The sequence below is a fragment of the Acomys russatus genome, chromosome 32 (assembly GCF_903995435.1).
Source record: "Acomys russatus chromosome 32, mAcoRus1.1, whole genome shotgun sequence".
Taxonomy (NCBI): Eukaryota; Metazoa; Chordata; class Mammalia; order Rodentia; family Muridae; genus Acomys; species Acomys russatus.
In genome coordinates, this window is record NC_067168.1 from 14,491,002 (window position 1) to 14,505,166 (window position 14,165).

The 14,165-nt window shown below is 38.5% G+C and overlaps 1 protein-coding gene across 1 annotated transcript in view; it reads left to right on the forward strand.

Moving 5' to 3' along the window:
- The window catches only part of Dop1a (DOP1 leucine zipper like protein A), a 93,835-nt gene that overhangs the window by 66,513 nt on the left and 13,157 nt on the right, over positions 1-14,165 (forward strand). The window contains exons 21-28 of the mRNA XM_051140576.1: positions 688-2,674; positions 3,881-3,992; positions 4,070-4,252; positions 5,754-5,879; positions 8,866-9,000; positions 10,730-10,785; positions 11,874-11,978; positions 14,012-14,078. Coding sequence (XP_050996533.1) covers positions 688-2,674; positions 3,881-3,992; positions 4,070-4,252; positions 5,754-5,879; positions 8,866-9,000; positions 10,730-10,785; positions 11,874-11,978; positions 14,012-14,078 — 2,771 coding nt within the window. The remainder of the gene's footprint in view (positions 1-687; positions 2,675-3,880; positions 3,993-4,069; positions 4,253-5,753; positions 5,880-8,865; positions 9,001-10,729; positions 10,786-11,873; positions 11,979-14,011; positions 14,079-14,165) is intronic.

Consider the following 14,165-nt stretch of genomic DNA (forward strand, 5'->3'; position numbering starts at 1 on the left):
TGGATTTTCTAAGAACTTGCACTGCCCTGCTTAATGCCAGAATATTCAAGTGGTAGCGCTGTGCCTGCCAGTCTCTAACTATTGCTGAGTTCTCATTTCGCTGAGTTTCAGGCTGACATGCCAGGGCTTTGGTAGTACTTTGCTTCATTGTGCATACAGCCAAAACTTCCAGATCCTTTTCAAACATAGTATAGTTCTTTCCTATGTGGTATGAAATGATGGAATGTGTTTGTGGTCCTCTACTCATTTTAAACTCCTCTTTGTTTCCAATCTGACACATGCTAGACAGTTTGTAAATATTTGTTGAATTTGTACTAAACTCAAGGAAGTTATTGATACTTTAAGCTATATATTATTTTAAAATTTTGACCAGCATAAGTAAAGGGGAGTAACATATAAGGAGGAAAAAGTAATTTTAAGGAATATCTTATTTTAGAGAAAAAAGTCGAATTTTTATGTTCTGTCTGTTAAATGTACTTTTGTCATTAAGCTATAAATTCTAATAGTCTTCTACATGATCATCTTACTTAGAAGTTCTAAGATAATGGTAAACTAGTTTTAATCAGAAGATGTATGTAGGGGATGAAAATAATGATTACAGTTTTTAATTTGGTCTACTTTTGTATATTTTAGTTATCTTAATAACTTTTGTGTTTTTCCTCCTTTACTATTTGTGTCACATGCCAGCAAGCCAAGTGCACCTCATTGCATCAAAGGGAAATGGTGAAAAGCCTCTGACTATGGATGAAATAGAGAATTTCAGTCTCACTGTTAATCCTTTGAGTGACAGACTTTCCCTGCTGAGCACCAGCAGCGAGACAATCCCCATGGTTGTGTCTGATTTTGACCTCCCAGATCAGCAGATGGAAATACTTCAGAGCTCTGACTCAGGATGTTCACAGTCTTCTGCCGGAGACAACTTTAGTTATGAAGTTGATCCTGAAAGTGTGAATGCTCATGAGGAGTCTCATGTGGCAAAGGCAAGCTCCCCAGATGATGATGTTCAGCAAGTCGTCTTTGACCTGATATGTAAAGTCGTGAGTGGCCTGGAGGCAGAATCTGCATCAGTTACCTCTGAGTTAGAAGTAGAATCTCTGCCACCGAAGAGTAATGGTTTAGAAGTGGGTAAAGACGCTCCTAAAGGTGAAGATGAGGCTCCTCAACACAGTAAGCATGCGCTGCTGAGTGATGACAGCCCTCAGTTTCTGTCTGTGTCCACAGAGGAAGGCTGTGAGTGCTTGGCCAATGGGATCTCCAGAAACAGCTCCTCACCTTGTATTTCAGGAACAGTGCAGACTCTAAACGATTCTTCTGTTTCCCCAGAAACCAAATCTAGACAAAGGAGTCACAGTAGTATTCAATTTAGCTTCAAAGAAAAATTATCAGAAAAAATCTCTGAGAAAGAAACAATTGTTAAGGAATCAGGTAAACAGCCAGGTGCAAAACCCAAAGTCAAGCTTGCCAGAAAAAAGGATGAGGATAAGAAGAGAGCTGCGAGTGAGAAAGTGAAGCAGACTAATGTTTTCTTCAGTGATGGGCTGGACTTAGAGAACTGGTATAGCTGTGGAGAGGGCGAAATTTCCGAAATTGAGAGTGATATGGGTTCTCCAGGATCTAGGAAATCTCCTAATTTCAACATCCATCCTCTCTACCAACATGTGCTCCTGTATCTGCAGTTGTATGATTCCTCGAGGACTTTGTATGCTTTTTCTGCCATCAAGTCCATCTTGAAAACTAACCCCATTGCTTTTGTAAATGCCATTTCAACCACAAGCGTAAATAATGCATACACTCCTCAGCTGTCACTGCTTCAGAATCTGTTGGCAAGACACCGAATCTCTGTTATGGGTAAAGACTTTTATAGCCACATTCCAGTGGATTCAAATCATAACTTCCGGAGTTCCATGTACATTGAGATTCTAATTTCTCTCTGCTTATATTACATGCGTAGCCATTACCCAACTCATGTCAAGGTCACTACCCAAGACTTAATAGGCAATCGAAACATGCAAATGATGAGCATAGAAATTTTGACGCTCCTCTTTACAGAGCTAGCAAAGGTAATAGAAAGCTCTGCAAAGGGTTTCCCTAGTTTTATCTCTGATATGCTGTCTAAGTGCAAAGTTCAGAAAGTGATTCTCCATTGCTTGCTGTCATCTATCTTCAGTGTACAAAAATGGCACAGTGAGAAAACAGCAGGTAAGAACATGATTGCTGTGGAAGAAGGCTTCTCAGAAGACAGCCTCATCAATTTCTCAGAGGATGAATTTGACAATGGCAGCACACTCCAGTCACAGCTTCTTAGGGTGCTTCAGAGGCTGATTGTTTTAGAACACCGCGTGATGACGATTCCTGAAGAGAATGAAGCAGGTTTTGACTTTGTTGTGTCTGATCTGGAGCATATCAGTCCCCATCAGCCCATGACTTCTCTTCAGTATCTGCATGCTCAGCCAATCACTTGTCAAGGCATGTTCCTCTGTGCAGTGATTAGAGCTTTGCATCAGCACTGTGCATGTAAGATGCATCCACAGTGGATTGGCTTAATCACATCTACTCTACCTTACATGGGAAAAGTTCTACAGAGAGTCGTGGTTTCTGTGACACTACAGCTGTGCAGGAATTTGGACAATCTGATTCAGCAGTACAGATACGAAACAGGATTATCTGATAGTAGGTAATGATTGATTTTAGCTTTGTTGTCAATTTGGATGCTAATTCAACAATACAAATACAAAGAAAGCATAGTTATCTGATAGGTAAGGGTTGATTTTTAACTTTGTTGTGTGTGTGTGTGTGTGTGTGTGTGTGTGTGTGTGTGTGTGTGACTTTTTTTAAATGCCACAATTTAAATGGAACACAGAGTGCGGCTGTGGTAGAGTGGGTATTCAGCTGCATAAGACCTTTAGTTTGATCTCTAACACCACCACAAAGAAAACAAAAAAACCATCTATGAGTAAATGAAATAGTGGTTTTCAATATGTTACAAACAGTATGCCATTCTTAAAACTAAAGCTCAGCTCTAGTATTTTATTGAGTATCAATAAAAGAGATCTAGAATGGAGATTGAAAGAAATAGGCCTTTCTGTTTTCAAGGACTGAAGTTAAATTAGATGGTCTCTTGGCTTGAATGGCCAAAAGTAAGGTTTTCCCAGTCCTTATCTACTGTATTACTGAAATGCAAATTAATTTGCAGCTGAAATTAGTTTAAATTTTAAAGTATTTTTCCTATCTAATTTTGTTTTAGGTTTCCCTGGTTTGGTGGTAAACTCTGTGTCTCAGCCATATTCAAAATTGGTCTGTGAATAGTTAGGCAAATGTTTAGTAGACGGGTGGCTGGTTTTTCTCTAGAAAAACCTCAGCTGATATGGCACTTCCCAGTAGGGGAGGTTTGCAGTAGCTATATTTGTTTACTTTATATATAGTTCTTTAGCCAAAACAACTCTAGTGCTTTTAGACCAGCTCACTTGCAGACTAGGAAATAGTAAGCCCCTGCTGTGTTCTTTTATTATCATTCATGTTCATTGAGTTGCTACTGTGTGTCTGGCATTTACTAGTGGCAATTTTGGTGGGGTGGGGGGTTGGGGTGTTTTTTTGTTTTGTTTTTGTTGTTGTTTGGTTTGGTTGGATGTGTGTGTGTGTGTGTGTGTGTGTGTGTGTGTGTGTGTGTGTGTGTGTGTGTGTGTTTGAAACAGGGTTTCTCTGGTAATAGGCATGGCTGTCCTGGGTTCACTTTCTACCAAGCTAGCCTTGAACTCAGAGATCTCCCTGCCTCTGCTTCCCGAGTGCTAGGGTTAAAGGAATGCACCACTGTACCCAGCTTACCAGTGGTAAATTTTAAAGTATGCTTTCATAGAACTTGTGTTGCGTACATTTTTTTCAGGCCTTTGTGGATGGCATCAATTATCCCACCAGATATGATTCTTACTCTTTTGGAAGGGATCACAGCCATTATCCATTACTGCTTGTTGGATCCTACTACCCAGTATCATCAAGTAAGCCTTCATAAATATTTGTGCTCTTTTTAAAGACTGGCCTCAGTTAGTAAGAACTGTTGTCCTCTACTTAACAGTTTTTGGTCAATGTGGACCAGAAACACTTGGTTGAAGCGCGCAGTGGAATCCTCTCCATCCTTCACATGATCATGTCCTCTGTAACTCTGCTGTGGAGCATACTGTACCAAGCTGATGCTTCAGAGAAGATGATGGTTGCTGCCTCTGCATCTGTTACCACAATCAATCTGGGAGCCACAAAGGTTAGACAACTCTCACTTCTGTAGAGCACAAGTTCTATTTGAGGACTTCCTTCAAAATGTATGGCTAACTTAGATAGTGTATGTGACACCCCATGTCAATTAAGTAGTAAATAGTTCTGTTAGCCATTTTAAGGGATCCAAACTAGTAAGCAAATCTATAAAACTGTGAAACTGTCACAATCTAGTTTTCTTTTTATTATAAAAAAAAAAATTCATTGTGCCTGCTTGCTCCCATTTCCCATCCCCAACCCTAATCAACAGCTAATCCGTTTTCGTTCCATGTGCATTTCAGTTTTCTGGGTATTTTGTAGGAGTGAGTTAATACACTATTTGGTCTTCTATGTCTAGTATCTTTCCTTTGCTATGTTTTTGAAATTCATTATTACATTTATCATTGTTTTCCTCTTTTAGTACATTTTCAATGAACATTTTACTACATACTGCCTCCTGATCCCCACTCCCCAGATATAGTTCAGCAATATGTGTAGAGATTTTTAAATTTTATAATCAAGCCTAGTATGGGGGCATATGCAAGTAATTCTAGACGGACAGTAAAATCTATATTTGAAGTCAGCCTGAGCTACCTCCCAAGTTCCAGGCCAGCCTGTGCTATATAGTAAAGCGCCATCTCAAAAAAGTTAAAATCTTTGCCTTATTAAACTGATTTACAAGTTAATTCTAAAGTAAAGTTACACACACGGTGTATTGCAGCATTAATGGCAAAGAAGCTTGTAAGTGATGATTAAAATAGCGGATAAATGGGCTGGAGAGATAGCTCAGAGGTTAAGAGCTCTGCTGCTCTTCCGAACATCTTATGTCCTGAGTTCAATTCTCAGCAACTACTTCGTGGCTCACAACCATCTATCATGAGATCTGGTGCCCTCTTCTAGCCTGCTGACTCACATACAGGCCGAATACCATATATATAATAAACAGTGGATTAATATTTTAAACTAAATAAAATGTAATTTCAAGCAGGGCTTTTCTAGTGTATAATAATCACAGTGATTGGTTGTCATCTTAGTGACATTTAATTGTTTTGTTTTGTTTTTTCTTTTAAAATTTGTTTTCTTGCCAGATATGGTGGCTCATGCCTGTAATGTCAGTACTCCAGAGGCAGAGGCAGATGGATCTCTGTGAGTTCAAGGCCAGCCTGGTCTACAAAGCTAGCCCAGGACGGGCAAGGCAACACAGAGAAATACGGTCTTGAAAAAACAAAACACAAAAACCAAAAACAAACAAACAAACAAAAAACTTTCTTTTTACTTTCTTTTTAAAATTAAAATACTCACGGTTGTAACTCCTTCTGTTTTGAGGCAGAGTCTTGCTTTGAACTCCTGATCCTCCTGTCTCAGGCTGCAGAATACTAAGTGTGCACTACCTTGCCCAGTAACAGCTATTAATTTGTTTAAACATTTCTCTACTATTATTGAGTTAAATGTTTTATCTAGTTATTAATGCCTATGTTTTATTTTACTTGTAACTGCTTAAATCGTTTTAGAATTTAAGACAACAAATCCTGGAGTTACTGGGGCCCATTTCAATGAATCATGGTGTTCACTTCATGGCTGCCATTGCGTTTGTGTGGAACGAAAGAAGACAGACCAAAACCCCTTCCAGAGCAAAGGTATACTTATAATTAAACATGTGGAAAAATTGTGCTTATTTATTTTATTTTCTATGTGCTGATTTTTAAATTCTTCATAGATCACATTATCTACAACTCTAGATAATGACTTATTGTCTAAAATTTTTGTTGAAATTGGATATCAAGTATGGAAGATTGTGTTTTAGGACTAGAACAGTAGCTCAGTGCTAGAGCACTAGCCTTGCACACACAAGGCCATGTGTTCACCCTCGGCACTGAAAAAAAAAAATGTTCGTGAAATAGAAAAATTAGCTATGATATCATGCCTGTCACTGTATTCCAAGTAGGAATTACAATACTATGTATTTTGTAATCTAGTGACTTGGGGTAGAAAGCAAAAAAGTTTTTATTTTTGCTTTTGTTTTTCATTATCTGATGTCTTTTAAGTTATTAATGTCTCTAAATATAATTCATATTTTGATTTTGACTGGATTGTATGAAATTTTTGATGACTTTGTGAGTTTGCAACCTAGAAAATGTGTTTTATATTTTAAATCATGGTATATTAGAGTAGTAATGCTATTAAATCATTTTACTTTCAAAAATCATGATTGTGTACTTACAAGTCTCTGACTTGTCATTTCCTTCAGATTCCATGTTACATATATATTGACATTCCTAAAGTAAGAAAAGTAAACATTTCTGCCATTTTACATTGTTTTTCTTTTTTCTTTCTTTCTTTTTTTTTTTTTTTCCTTCCAGTTTTTTAAGACAGAGTTTCTCTATGTGTAGCCCTGGCTGTCCTGGAATCACTCTGTAGACCAGGCTAGCCTCAAACTCACAGAGATACACCTGCCTCTGCCTCCCGAGTGCTGGGATTAAAGGCGTGCACCTCCATGCCCAGCCCCTACATTGTTTTTCATATGAAGACTTAGTAGTAGATATCATATAAAGGAGGAAGAAAGACCATTTTAAAATTTTATTGTATCTCAGTTCTGTAACAGAAACAAAAAAGTAAATACCTAAAGTGAAATGTAAACTTAAGGAGAATGGGTAAGTTATGAAAATTAGAGTGTGATACTGGATAATTAATGTCTTCTTGCAGAAATGAACAAAATCATAGACTGTTGTGATTAATTTAAAAGTGAGGCCTAATAAATGTTTATAATTAATTAGGCTAGAATTATTATGGCAGTATTATCTCACCTGTTTTTAAACAATAAAGACACAGACACCTGTTGTATTGTTTAGAATAGCTTCTACTTAGGGCATGGCAGATATTACCTCCTAAGCTGTCTTTTACCTCTCAGGCCCTCCCCGCTCCCCCGGGTACCATGGCATCTGTTCTCATTTCTGTTTGGGCCACCTCCCATCTGTAATTCTATAAGCACTTGCTAATATTCTCCGTCTCCTCCATCCACGCTGGCCCAGCCAGGTGCTCCTTCCCTACACTAACCCACAGTGCCACTCCACCTCCCTTTTTTCTCTGATCCTGTCTAGCATCCCCTCCTTCTCCTCTCCCTCATGGTCCTTCAACCCCAGCCTGTGAACCCCAAACTCCACCTCCTTTTCTTCTGCCTAATCCCAAGCTTCAGCACTTTTTATTAACCAATCACTTTAAATTAGGTGAAGCAAGGTTTACACAAGGATAGGTGTACATGAGAATGTGCTCACCTGAGCAGGGACACATTTTGGAGGCCAGGATTTAGCATTAAAATACATGGCACCAGAGCAGTCCTCTAACAATAGAAAAAAATATTATAGAAATAGTACAAGAAAATCCATAGCAATGAAAGAAATAAATTTTCAGATCATGCTTATCACTGAAGATACCCACACAAAATTCAGTATGTCCCCAAATCAAACACTGGGGATAAAGAGAAGATACTAAAATTTTAAAAAGGGAAAAACAAACAAACAAATAATAATAATAATAACAACAATAAAAATTGTCCCACTCCAGGGAATAGTGGTAATACTTGACCCTAGCAATGCTACAAATTTCTATGGGAAATCAGTCTGAACACACAATTCCATAGCCAGCCAAACTCTTACTGTAGGCTTTTTCAGCCTATGCGGTGCCACTAGTGTGCAAGGTCACTAGTTCTCTCTTAATTCAGAATCACAGGAGAACAAGCATCACTTTGACCTTGGATAACAGCCCTACAAAGTTCCAGTTCCAGGCAAAGCAGAGAGATGTCCAGCAAGAGTGTCTTAAGTGGGTGGAGATGGGGGCGCACAGAAGAGACTGAGAGGAAGAAGAAAATGTATGAGATGAATCATTTTTAAAAACTTAAATATGAAACTTGCCATTTTCAGAGCTTTTAGGGATGAATGAATTTTTGATAAGTGAAGCAGACCAAAACAAGCTTTGTAGTAACTCTGGGGGAAACAATGTAGTAAACACAAAAACAAACCAACAATAATATAATCATGTCATGTGTAGTGGTTTGAACCTAGGTACTGATCTAAGTGAGATCATAATTACTCTGAAGGATAGGGAAAACAGTCAAAGAAAGTTAAATCTTTGTCTTCTGACTGAGAGTTCAATGGTTAATATTTAGAAATCTGAATTTAGAGAAAGGAAAAAATAAGTAGCAAAAGTAGCACTCTGATATTTGAAACCAGTAGAAAGTAACTAGCAGAATCGAATTGGCCCCTTTAAGGTACGTGGTATATAACTTATTTTATTTATTTGTGCGTGGATGTGCATGTGCCATCATACCTATGTGCATGGTCAGAGGACACCCACAGGGGTTGTCTCACTCTTTCCACCATTGTAGGTCCTGAGGATTGAACTGAAAGTGGTCAGGCTTGATGGCAAGTACCTTTATGCACTGAGCCATCTTGCCTGCCCTGATTTTGATTTTTATGAAATCAGATTCATGTATTGATTTTAAAAATTAAGTTCTCAAAGGACATCTTTATATTAAGAAGGGGTCAAAAATATTTTATCTGTGACTTCCCTTAAAAGATTCACACATGCACAGCCTGTATTAATACCGTGGCTGTGCGTGTTCTCCAGGTCATCCCTGCAGCCAGTGAGGAACAGCTCTTACTGGTAGAACTGGTTCGCTCCATCAGTGTCATGAGAGCAGAGACTGTTATCCAGACTGTGAAAGAAGTTTTAAAGCAGCCTCCAGCCATAGCCAAGGACAAGGTAAGAAGGCCTTGCTTTTGCTTAGAATTCAGTTTCAGAAATGGAACTGATGGGTAAAAATTATTTTGTATAGTAATTTCATTGTGATTATTGTGCAGATTCCAGAGATTATTATACAGCACTCTTTTAATAAAAACATTTGAGTTCCTTGGTAGTCTAATATTATTCCTACAGCCAGTAATGAACAGCTAGCCGGTTTTTTTTCCATATGTACAGCAGAAGCAGTCAAGAACTGTGAACTAAATTCTTAGTACAGATTTTCGGTTCTTTAGAAGAACGCAGACACTGAAGCCCAAAACCTACTTTCTAGGTCTCACTGCTTCCTTGATGCTTCCTTGTCCAATGGCTGCTAAACTCTGTAAACTCCCAAAGTTTTTCCAGGACACTCTTCTAAACAGCAACATTCCTTGACCTGTATAATACTGTGCTTTGTGATCATGAGGTCTGTGCTCCAAAGCCAGGGACAGAGGTATCGAAACCCTGAGGGTAAAGAGAGCGCGAAGAGCAGCAGACAGACACAGCCCACTAGGCGGGCACATGGCTCATGCTTCTACCCACACAGGCCAGCAGGCTCACTGAGGTAAAGAACACTCACCCAAGGATATTTCTCTACAAAATTAACACAAGTCAAAAACAGTTCTATAATGGATTTTGCATCACTGCAAATCCTGGGTTCTCTGACATTCGCTTTCAGCTCTTGTTATCTGACATACCGTATCAGTGCCATGTTGTCTTAATGCTTCCTGTCCCTCCAACCATCTGTTTACTTGAGAGGACCACAGGAAATGGATGTGACAGTCGCTCCACTCACATTGCTAGTCTCTAGCTAAGAAACAGATCTACATAGTTTAGGGATTATTCTTTTCTGCCATCCTAAAAGTTCATAATTTTGTAAATTTACCAACCACAAACAAGAGATTTTGAGCCATGCCAAACAAGTATAATCATATCTTTAGGAATTGTTACATATATGTAAAAATTTGTCTTTTCTTGTTTAATTGCCCAAAGAAAAGGTCTTTGTCAATAGTGAGTGCTCTTACTTTGTTGTAATGCTCAGGAATAAAGCTCAGCCTCATGTCTGTCAGCCACTGTTAATCCCAGCATTTGGGAGGCAGAGGCAGGCATATCTCTTAAGTTAGAGGCCAGCCTCATCTACAAAGTGATTACAGAACAGCCAGGGTTTTTTTCACAGAAAAACATTCTCTTGAAGAAAAAAAATCAAAAATCTTTTTTAAAGTATCAGTTGTTTTAAAAGGAATTAATCTTTTTTGTTCTAATTATACTGATTTAACAGATTGTGTACTGAAAGACTTATACACTTATAACCTAAAAACCTTAACCTAATTCTAATATCACCAAATCTAAGCTGTTTAAAATAGCATATAACTATGATGCTTTCAGAATGAATAACTATTGTAAAATGACGAGTAGATTTACTTTGATAAGATAAGCTTCTTCAACTTTCTTCTCACATACTAAAAATTGATAATCTACAACTAATTTTTAATGGTCATTTAGTCTGTCTATTTTCTGAGTTTTAGATGGTTCTTATATTATGAATTTTCCCTACTAAGTGGAGAGGAGAAAGCTGCATGTTTTTTAAAATAACAAACCAATATTTTATTTTATTTTTTATTACAAATTATATAACAAGTCAGAGTAGTTGCAATGATATAACAGCAAAGACATCCTTTTGCTTCACTGTAAAACTCATTTCTTTTGTTTATAGAAACATCTTTCTCTGGAAGTCTGCATGCTCCAGTTTTTCTATGCTTATATACAAAGGTAAGATGTTGCTGTGGACCTCTCCGTACTCAGCTGCCACCTGTAAAGCTTGGGAAGCCACAGGGGAGGCACTGCAGTTCTTTCCAGTAGTGAGTTTGTTCCTATTGCTGTTGTTTCCTCTGAAGGGAAAGGAAGGAAACTACAGAGAAATGTGGTGTTAATGGGAATTGTGGACATGCCAATAAGGAGCTGTGCAGATCCTACACTCCAAAGATGTAGGTGGACATGGGATATCTAGACAGTATGTGGATATTAAAAGAGTAAGCTGTAAGAAACTGACTACCTTCTCTTTAAATCATGATCACTGCCTCAAAACTGCTGTTTTGATTGGTAGAGGTGAATCCATTTCAAAACAAAACAAAACAAAACAAAAAATGTGCTGCTGTGTTGCCTGCCTTTAATACTGGCACTCGGAAGCAGAGGCAGGCAGATCACTATGAAATTGAGGCTAGCCTGGTCTATACAGTGTGTTTCAGAATCGCTAGGGGCTTCATCTCAAAAAAAAAAGAAAAGAAAAAAAAGACATTCTAATAACTTGAGAATATCTTCATGTTTGGTGTTCACTTTTGCTATAAGCTGACCCTGAACAGAGGCAGTGTTCTTAATCTTCTCTAAAGGAGCAACTACATTAATTTGTAACTAACATTGATAAATGGGAGTTTTGGTGTATTTAAGTTAATAGTGACTTAGAGCAAGAACTATATAAAGTCTGTTTAGGTACAGGTGGAGTAAAGATTGGGTGAAACAGAAATCCTGCTCACTTCTTTAAAGGTGAGAAACTATCATGCAGCAGAGATGGACTATAATTTTAAAGAATTAATGCAGTTATATTTTGGTTTTGAAAGTATATGTGACAAGAGATATTAAGAAATCACATTGAGGAAAAAAAAAAGAAATCACATTGAGTATTTTAAATATGCTCCCTTTTCTTAGTAAAAAATAAAAGATTTTTAAAAGTTGTATTCTTTCATAGTCTACAAGTATAAATCTTCAGACAACTTAGAACATGTGTTAAGAACTGTAAGAAGACATGAGAAAATTGAAGTTTACTGTGGTTTCTATGTATACAAACTGGTTTCATCTTTCAGAATTCCAGTGCCCAACTTAGTGGACAGTTGGACAGCACTGTTGGTCCTTCTAAAGGATTCTATACAGCTGAGTCTCCCAGCTCCAGGGCAGTTTCTTATACTTGGGTAAGTAATCTGCCTTAACAACATGTTATTTTAAAGGGTTAGAAACCATCTCAGTAGAAGAGCAAATACTTATTGTGCAAAAGAACCCAAGTTCAGCCTCAAGTAACACACACACACAAATGCATGCCTATACATACATGTACATACACACACATACACAATCCTCACTCTCCTTACTGCTGAGGAACATGTATTGTGTGGCCGTGTAATCTGTCTGTTCTCAGGCATCTTAAGATGCGGAACACACACATAAGATCTATAAGTGGGAGGGGATGGAAGGAATACAGTATGTCTAGGCATGGGCAAGATGCAGAACACAGCACAAAGCTGTTACAACTGTCATCATTAGTGGGGATTGGTGGGGAAGCACTGTGGGGAAATGGGTGAGCGTACTAAGAGGAATTCACAGAAGAGGTGCACAGAATCCTGCACATAAATAGTCTACTAAAAAAGTATTTCATTTTGTATCTTGGAGTTTCTCTATAAATGCTAACAATATCTGTGATTATTTGGTAAATGCCAGTCACCCTTACCTCAGTAACAGTAAGCATCACTGTGGGTGGTGTCAGGTTTGGGAATTTATAGTAGGACCCTAATAAAAACCTGGTAAGAGGCTACACAGAGAAACCCTGCCTCAAAAACCAAACCTGGTAAGTGAATCACAATGTTAAGAGTAAAATGCCCTTATGAAGACAGGCAGGGAAAGGGTGTACTGAGATAAGCCACACCATCGGCTTTGGTGTCACGGGCAGTGAGGTCATAAGCCACACCATTGGCTTTGGTGATGGTGTGTCACGGGCAGTGAGGTCAGAAGAAATTAGGGTGGGTAGGAAGGGAGATGGGAGCTTCTTGGGAAGAGATGTGAATTCTATTGACGTATGAATGAAAGTAGTGAGAGAGACTGGCATGAGATGATGGTGCTTCTTAGGCTAGGGGCTAGGAACTGGGATAAGATGTGAACAACTGATGTTGGCATTTAGAAAACAGAAAAAAGGGAAAGGAGCTAGAAAGGAAGAGAGTCTTCCGAAAAAATGTAAAAGCCAGGAATACTCTGTGTGGCATCTGTAAAGGAAAGATAGGAAGGCACTGAGGAGGTGGCTCAGTGGGTAAAGCACCTGCAGTGAAAGTGTTAGCACCTTTATTCAGATCCACAGAGCTCCATACAGTGCAGGCAATAGTGCCTGCAGTCCCTGTGCTGCTACAGTGAGCTGAGAGGCAGAGAGACAGTCCCTGGAAGCTCATGGGCCTGCTGGGTGGCATACACAGTGAACCCTGTCTCCTACCATGGTGCAAGTCAAGGACCACCACATGCTCAGCACAGTACACATGCACAAAGAAAAGGTTAAGAGAGAGAGCTAGCATCTTCTGGAAGAAGTTGGGATGAGAGGAAAGGTAAGAGGCGTGATTAGAGATTAGAGGAGCACTAAGATTTAGTAGCAAGAAGTAAACATAGAACAGCAAGGGGAGGCGAAGTGGGGAAGGAAGGGGATTTTTTTTCAAAGATACTTGATCACGAGAAAAAAGAAGTGAAAAAGAGGTAGAAGTGTATAATGCTAAGAAACACCTGAGGATGTCCTGTAGTTAACAGGCTCTGCCTGTACTCAAATCTCAGCTTCTTTACTTAGATATATGACCTTTGGGTAGGCCATTTAACCTCTGTAAAATGGGAACAGTAATGATGCCTATCTCACATGCTTGTTAAGAAGGGTAAGAGAGTTAACATTTATTAAATTCTTAGAACAGTGGCTGGCCATTAATATATGTCACTGAAGTGGATGGTGACCTGCTCAACAGTTTAGACATAAGGAGAGTCATTTACAGCACCAATTCAAGAGACACTAAGATGGAGCTAAAGAACAGAAAGTAGCAATTAAGATTTGTTACCATTTAGTATCTGAGCCACAGAGTCCACTGCTGTGCATTGTAAGAAATCCAGCTCTCTCCTAGTTGAGGTGAGTGTTCATACAAATGCTGCTCTCATTTTCATTTTCTTTGAACTGACAGCTTTTTTCTTTTTAAAATGGCTCTTACAGGGTTCTAAATGAGTTTATTATGAAAAATCCTAGTTTGGAAAATAAAAAAGACCAAAGAGACCTTCAGGTAAGGCATTCTCGATTCAAGGTTGTTAGCAGAATTAAAAGTTAAAATTAGGAGTCATATAACATAGGACTATTATGTAAAAAACAG